The 8,019-nt window shown below is 42.0% G+C and overlaps 1 protein-coding gene across 1 annotated transcript in view; it reads right to left on the bottom strand.

Annotated features, from left to right (window-relative positions):
- pkmb (pyruvate kinase M1/2b) overlaps nt 1-7,732 on the bottom strand; it is a 9,167-nt gene extending 1,435 nt beyond the window's left edge. The window contains exons 1-10 of the mRNA XM_014021530.1: nt 7,681-7,732; nt 6,584-6,762; nt 5,956-6,047; nt 4,728-4,859; nt 4,463-4,649; nt 4,097-4,367; nt 3,867-4,017; nt 3,620-3,772; nt 1,824-1,990; nt 1,054-1,235 (exon numbers count right to left, since the gene is read on the bottom strand). Coding sequence (XP_013876984.1) covers nt 1,054-1,235; nt 1,824-1,990; nt 3,620-3,772; nt 3,867-4,017; nt 4,097-4,367; nt 4,463-4,649; nt 4,728-4,859; nt 5,956-6,047; nt 6,584-6,734 — 1,486 coding nt within the window. The 5' untranslated portion in view covers nt 6,735-6,762; nt 7,681-7,732. The remainder of the gene's footprint in view (nt 1-1,053; nt 1,236-1,823; nt 1,991-3,619; nt 3,773-3,866; nt 4,018-4,096; nt 4,368-4,462; nt 4,650-4,727; nt 4,860-5,955; nt 6,048-6,583; nt 6,763-7,680) is intronic.
- Nucleotides 7,733-8,019: the final 287 nt, after the last annotated feature.

The raw sequence follows: 8,019 nt of genomic DNA, 5'->3' as shown, positions 1-8,019 counted from the left end.
CCCCCACACACACACACACACTCCACAGGGACTAAAGAGTAACGTAGGTGGTCGGAGTCCTAACTGGGCACAACCTGCTCAATCGCAACAAAATGGTGATGGGACTCCATGAAAATGATCTGTGCGATGCCAGTGGTGTTGAAGTAGAGACCTCTTTGCACTATTTAGATCACTGCTTGGTTCTGAGCAGTCAAAGGAAAAGAATTCTTGGGACCCCTTTATGGATTCTGAGAAGCTCAGAACACTGAATGTTTTGTGTTTTTCTTCCAGGGGATGTGAAGGTTTGATTAAAGCTCTGTGTCTTTTTGGGGATGGCCATAAGCCCAATTACAAAGCCCCTGCTCATAAGGGTTCTTTATCCATCCCCGCTCACCATAACCATAAGGTAATGTGATTGATATATACATAAATGTTCACTATTTGGCCGAACAAATTGCACACAGTTCCAGCACCTGCACTATTAATACTGCATTCAGATTGCTAAAATAGAAGGTACTTAACCTGTTTGCTGTGGCATATTCTTTTTTATGTTAAAGTGTGCAGAACAAAGTATACTGGGGGTCAGGCAATCCTTATCCTCGAGGGCCACTTCCCTGCTCCAACACACCTGATTCAGTTACCGAATTACCACTTCCAAGTTCTGCACAAGACCGGGAATCATTCAAATCAGGTGTGTTGGAGCAGTGAAAAAAAGAAAAACATGCAGGATAGTGGCCCTCGAGGACACCGCTTTTTTTGGACACCACTGAAGTAGACTAATCTATCGTATGAGTCTTGGCTCCCAGTTTTTCTCCTTCTGACTGTGGCACTCTTCCAAACAACACATAAAAAATACCTAAAAACACATACTTCCAACCATGGAGTCTGCCGTTTTTAGTAGTTGTTGTTGAATATTATGTGCATGTGTGACAAGGCCAGGCCGACTGTCAGCTGGGCTCAATAACTGGGATCCTCAGGCAGTGTGAAAGCAAACTTATAGCTGTCTGGTCCAAAAACACCTAACCTTAAAAATGTTTAAAAGCCTGATTGCAACAAACTACTGATCCTACTCACCAACTTCCAGGGCAAAGTTCACGCGCAGGTCAACATCCTCAGCCCAGACGTCGCTGGCAGGCTTGGTGTAGAGCACGGGGTAGACACCGCGGTACAAGTGAGCCTGGCGGGCGGCCATACCACAACGGGTCACGGCGATGATGGGGGCACGAGGTCGGTATCTGGACAGCAGGTGAGCAGACCTGCAGTGGACGGGTAGAGGTTTGTTACAACAGCTTCACTTGAAGTAAACTTTGTGTTAATGTGATAAATCCTTCAGTTCTTTCTTTTTTTTTAGCTCTGATATAAAACAAATTAAGCTCCCCCAGCTACGTGTGTGTTGAACACACAAAATAAGTGATGATGGCTGAGAAAAGCAAAACCGTGAGCTAAAATGGCTGTAAAAACATGTAAACAAACAAAGACTGCTTGTCGCACAAGCAACCACAAGAGCCATTGTTTCCGAAATACAGTATTAATTAAAGCCAGTTTAGGCTGTGATTCCAGCTTATAGTGCTGTGTGTTCTGGATGACATGTAGTGAGTATAAACTCTGACTGAAAGGAATGAACAGGGAGTTAAAATTAACTTGTATAATGTCAGGGTTCAGCTCTGCAAAGGTCACAAGTGGAGAACAAATTGTGAGAGCAGCAGAAGTTGGCACACTTTATAAGAGCAGAGGAGGCAGAGGAGGCAGTGGAGGCGGCGGGACGGAGAGGTGTCATAAAGCAGCTCTTTCATCATGGAGGAGTCGTGACTCGACACACAAAAGTCACAACGAGGACATAGTACCTGCCGGTCTTGGTGAGGACAATGATGGCGCTGGCGCAGCACTTGAAGGAGGCCTCGACGGCGCCGATGGCGACGGTCTCCGTGGGGTCGCGGGTCAGATGGGAGGTGCGACGCAACTCCTCGAACATCTGCCTGTGGAACATGGCGGCCTCGGCTTCACGGGCAATCTGAAGATGTGAAATGAGAGATTGTAGCTGGTTCAAACTGGATGCGCACGGCTAGTTTCAGGTAGTTTGTTATCAAAGACAGAAAGGGGTCCATTTTGGTGCTTTGGAATTATTCACATATGAACCAAATATGAGACATGAACAATCTCTGTGTGAATTTGTCTGTCTGTAAGCAAAATATCTCATAAGTCACTGGACAAGTTTTAATGAAACTCAAATAGTAATCACTGGCTGTATATCTTCAACTCTTTAACAGCCCAGTTCAAGATGGCCGCCACAGCGTATCTAAAGCAAGAGAACTCAAAAAACCACTATGGCTGTGTCCAAATTCAGGGGTTGGGTCCTTCGAAGGACCCGGCCTACCCGGTCCTTGTTCGACCGTGAAGACCGGAAGAAGTGGCTGTGAATTTGGCCGGTCTAGTCTTCTGCTTTATTCCCACCCTTGCCCTGGTGTATGTCCTGACACCTAGAGACTGTGACGGCACTAAACAGAAGCAAAAATGGATTGAAATTAGAAAAATATCAATATATTAGTATTATAATTATCATAAAACCACAAACAAACAAAAAAATGTTTGATTTCTGACAAGCAATTCAAAAACGTCTATAGAAATGTCAAAAGCATTAACAACACAATTGCTTGAAACTTTTAATTTTTATACTGCCAAATACTGTATTCCTTTCTCTTGCTTCATCTACCAATTCAAGCACAAAAAAAATCTCTGATCAGCCTGCAATGCATTATGGGATATGATGGGCCAAGAAGGATCCATTGGACCCATCCCTCAAATCGGGGGGAAAGGAGGACACATTTGTCAGCCGTATCTTCAAATCTGGACAGTCTCCATTGTGGCCCCTGAATTTAGACACAGCCTATATCTCAATCAGTTTTACAGATATTGAGCTAAAATTAGTTGTGTCAGTAGCTGAGAGTCATCCCTAACACATGGTCTGAGCACTTTACAGGATGTTTGTTTAAAGCTTCATCACATGCAGTAGTGTCCAAATATTCATTTTAGGCAGAGGTTCCAAAACTGTTTCTGCCAACTAATAAAAGTAAACTGATATAAATTACAGCCTCTTTTAAATAAATAAACAACACTTTTATAGTGTAATTATTTTAAATGTAACTGTTTATTTTTTACTGTGACAATATTCAACATTGATATCAAAAAATATTTTTTTTCTTTGTGCAAAAATGAGTTTAAAAACATGAAGATTCCCTGAGAAGGACAATAAACGTTTGTTGAGCAAAACTGACACCTTTAATCCGTAGTTCTTTGCATTTATGTGGGAGCCCAGTTAAAACCTGTCCACTTTGCTAGCAATGTCCAAGCATTCATTTTTTCCCCATTCAGTCATACCCAACCGCCCCCACCACCACCACCCACCCACCAGCACTTCTTACATAAAACTCCAATTAAACATCACTTGTACTATCATGCAAAAAACTCTGCTGTGCTCCCTTAATGTTGCCATTATACAACTTTTTATACTGTATTTACTTTTATTTAGGCAGGTAATCTCATTGAGACATGTAGTCTCATTTACAAGACATCATTTACGACATCAGCTACACAAAGATCACAAAACATCTTGTCCGTAACACCTCAACAGGGCCAGTCTTACCATGTGCTGCGTGCGCACCGCCTCCAGAGGGTAGTCTCCCTTGGCGGTCTCACCACTCAGCATAATGCAGTCGTTGCCATCCAGCACAGCATTGGCAACATCACTGGCCTCAGCGCGAGTAGGGCGAGGCTTCTTGGTCATGCTCTCCAGCATCTACAAAGACAAAGACGAGCTGTATCGTTAACTGAAAACAAAGTTTAGTTTTCTTTCTCTGTTGGTCTATAGTACTCCACACGGTGGCAAAGACCTGTGTGGCACAGACGATGGGTTTGCCGATCCTGTTGCACCTGCCCGTCATCATCTTCTGGGCCACGAAGACCTTCTCTGTTGGGATCTCAATGCCCAGATCTCCACGGGCCACCATGATGCCATCGCTGGCCTCCAGGATCTCATCAAATCTAATTAGCGTGAATGAAAAGAGATGTTTGCCAAAGCTTTTCCCTTTCAGGCAGCCTGAGTTGCTGTTGATCCACAGACCTACGCACACCCTCGTGGTTCTCCAGCTTGCTGATGATTTTGATGTCTTTGCCCTTTTCGCCCAACACTTTCCTGACAGCTTGAACGTCAGCAGCCTTACGAATAAAAGAGGCAAAGACCATATCGATGTCCTGCTCCAGACCAAACTGCAGGTCCTGAATGTCTTTCTCAGACAGAGCGGGCAGGTCGACGGCAGCTCCGGGCAGATTAACACCCTTCTTGCTGCCCAGCATACCACCATTCTCAATCTCACACATCAGATAGTCGTTGCCTTAAAACACACATATGTATATATTAAGCATCAAGGACAAAAATCCACTCACAGAAAGTAGAAAACATAAAACAGCAGAATATTTGTGTGCTTACCAACTTCTTTAACCTTGAGAGAAATCAGACCATCATCAACATAGACGTGGCTTCCGATCTGCACCACCTTGGGCATGTTTTTGTAGTCGAGCCACAGAATCTTCTCATCACAGTTCTCCTTGTACTGGTCATCAAGTGTGATCTTGATTGTCTCACCCTTCTTGAGCTCCACCTCAGCTGTGCCGCTCTGAACAAGACGAAATTGGTTTTGCTCATTGTTGTTTCATTCTCCATAAAGTTGAGGTCATTTGGCACAAAAACTCACGCCTTTGATAAGACCAGTCCTGATTTCTGGTCCCTTGGTGTCCAGAGCAATGGCCACTGGCCTGTATTCAACAGATCCTGGTCCAAAGCTCTCCGTTGCATCACGGATGTTCTTAATGGTCTCAGCATGGTACTGTTAAAGAAACAGATGGTATAGTAGTAAAAACTTTTAGTGGATTATGCACAACGTTATCATACTGTGACGGATAAATGCGTACACTATTTTCTTTCCTGGGAGCCAGATTTTTTAGTAATCTTTTAAAATGTTCTCCATTGATCGCTCTCTAAACTGAAATCCATAGAAAACGACTGAAAGCCAGCAGAACTATTGATCAAAACCACTTTTAAAGGGAAGTCTGGCTCCTTGCGAATAAAGTATAAAGATTTATGAGTGGTTTTAAACTTCTGCACAGTCCTGTATCTTTAAATGAGATGCGTTCTTAAAAAGTTAAATGAATCTAGTACAACAGGTGGTCTCAGTTTGAACACATGACCCTGAGCTTTTCGATGCTTAAAATAGGCGAACCACTAAAACCACTAAAGCAGTAAATTATGAGATTTATTTGGTGCATGAGTGGGGAAATGGTGTATTTTAAATGAATAAAGTGAATATTATGTATAACAATAATCTTCTGAAGGAAAACTTCTGAACATTGACCGCTGCTCAGTGCTGTTACCCCGCTGTCGTTTCTCTTCGTGCCTTCCACTCCTACTGTTGCTGTGAGGGGGAGTCCTATTTATAGCTGCCCTGACAACTGCCACACCGGCGAGACAGAGGTCACATTTACTCTTTTTCTGCTCTCATAACAAAGCATGACGTTCACTTGGTTGGGATTTTGAGTAAAGCTCAAATTCAAATCTAACTTTTCAAGTCATCACAGCTGGCCTCACTGTTCTGGTCAAAACTCTGCTGTTAACCTTTTCTAGATCCTAGTTTTAGTTCTGGTTGTCCACTCAGGTGGCAGTAAACAGAGTCGTGACTTTTAAATGTAAAGGGTCACCGGTTTAAAGTCAGTCACTGACCAGCCAAAGATCTTTCAAGCAATAGACTCGACTGCGAGCTGGCAGATCACATTACGGACCGTTCCAAGACCACCAGACAAATGTCACACTGACTCTTCCTCCCATCGCTAAAGGATAGATTCACGCTTTAGCATGCTGTACTGCTGAAATGAACTCATGTCACAGCAAGTATTTTGTCTTAAATATAACAAACATCATTCGCTCACTTCGTGCGTGCCGTGAGAGAAGTTCATTCTTGCAATGTTCATCCCAGCCTTGATCATTTCTTTGGCCATGTCCACAGATCGGGAAGCGGGACCTGGAGTCGGCGAGCACAGAATGACATGTGGGTTCAAGTAAAATATTTAAGAAGCACTTCTATTACAGAAATAGTTGAGGTCCATTGAAATGAAGTTCTGTGAAATGTTACAAGTATTTTACTTTTTGTAGATCTCAATTTGGAAAAATTGTTAATTTCTGATCTGATTGATGAGTCGGGGCCAAGACTTATACAAGTTTATAAGCCTTTATAATGTTGTCAGTTTTGCATTACAGGGGTATTAAGGTAAACATTTATGAATTTTAGCTTTATAAAATAGAATTAAAATGAACCTTTATGACATTTTTGAGGTTAGAGTTGTTTAAAATGGTAGCAATCCACTTTAGATATGGCCCTGCTTGAATTAGCTGTTAGCTCATCCATTTTGTCAGAATCAAACTCCAAACACCATATCAACAATTCAGAACTTTTCCACAGAACCCCACTTTAAAGATCTGAACTGTGCATTAACAAAATAAAAGTCTGTTATTGTGTCAAAGAGGAAAGAACATGAAGGGCCTGGCGACGTGTCAGACCGATTGTGCAGATGATGCCGGTGTTGCGCGACACGGCGGGCTCGGAGTCGATGTCCAGCAGACACATGTGCTCGATCAAAGTGTCCGCCATGGCAGCCTGCAGCTGCTGGGAGTGCATGATGGAAGAGCCGCTATCTTTTGGCTTAGACATGACTGGATCTGTGTCCGCAGGGAAAGACCTGAGGAGACAGTGGAAGGAAGGCCATAAACTAGAGTCTGCATGAATATGCTTTGACCCTTCACTGTATTTTATTTTATGTTGAGAGATTATATGACAGAAAAGTCCAAGTGCCTTTACTGACTGAAACAGGGAACCCTAATGACTTTTGAATTTAATGTGAACAGAAACATGCACACTTATAACACTTGTGTGACAATATTACGAGTTTTTATTGCAGAAAGTAAGCTTGTGTAAACTGAAATAATTTTACTGTGATTGCACATTTTCAGTCTTCAGTTTGTGTTTTATGTGCAGTTGAAGCAGATGGTAAATCTCTTCTGAAGGAGGATGAAAATGTTCCACACATAAAAAATTTAAAAAGTGATTTTAGGTTGTGATTATAATGAGTTGGTTGCAGGAAAAGAATGCAATGGATACACAATGTGTTTTTTTCTGCTCTCATATTTAGACAAAACACAGGGCTTTAAAAGTGCGTCACAAATATTGCCATATGATCTTATGAACATTTATTTAACATTTAGGCTACAACTAAAAAAGCACCAGCAGTGTGTGGAAGTTTCCAGCTCAAAATACACAATAGTAGTGTGTTGTGACTGAGACAGCAAATGAAACAGTAGCAGGGTAGAAATTAAAATGCAATAACTTAATAAAGGAGATGTTTCCTTTAAAATACAATACATTTGTTATTACATTTTTTTTCGCTCAATAAAGAACTCCAGGCTTCTTACCTAACTCAGGAACACTGTTAACATGTAAAAGGTTGTACAGTAGCAAGTTAGAAAATCAAACTAAATTTACAGCTTTCCATGATAGTAACACTAAAGACCATTTACTAGATGAAACCCACAAATATGTAGATTTCATAGGTGTCTCATTTCCAGTCTGGGTTATTTATAATCTCCTAAAGGTTACTCACCTACTGGGTGAACTTTGCAGGGGACCAAGGCGCCACCGTCTCTATTAGAAGCGCGTCTCTTTTATTCCAACAGGGACTACTTTCTTGCGCGTAGAGCCACAACAACTGAGGGGCATCGGATATCAGCGCAGCAACGCAGGGAAAATCACCATCGTCTGACCGGACAGTCGAACAGGTGTGGATGTTGAATTATATACATAAAACATCTGTTTTATTTTATTATATGTAGTATATAAACAGAAAAGCTGATCGAGTTAAAAATTACGGGGCGCAGGCGCGACTGTCCTGAGCTGTAAATTAATAATTGGTCGGTCAGTTTAGCTCATGCAACTTAAAATA

Source organism: Austrofundulus limnaeus, unplaced genomic scaffold (genome assembly GCF_001266775.1).
Source record: "Austrofundulus limnaeus strain Quisiro unplaced genomic scaffold, Austrofundulus_limnaeus-1.0 Scaffold296, whole genome shotgun sequence".
NCBI classification, from domain to species: domain Eukaryota; kingdom Metazoa; phylum Chordata; class Actinopteri; order Cyprinodontiformes; family Rivulidae; genus Austrofundulus; species Austrofundulus limnaeus.
The sequence above is the reverse complement of the archived record's forward strand: the minus strand, read 5'-3'. Positions and strand labels throughout refer to the sequence as shown.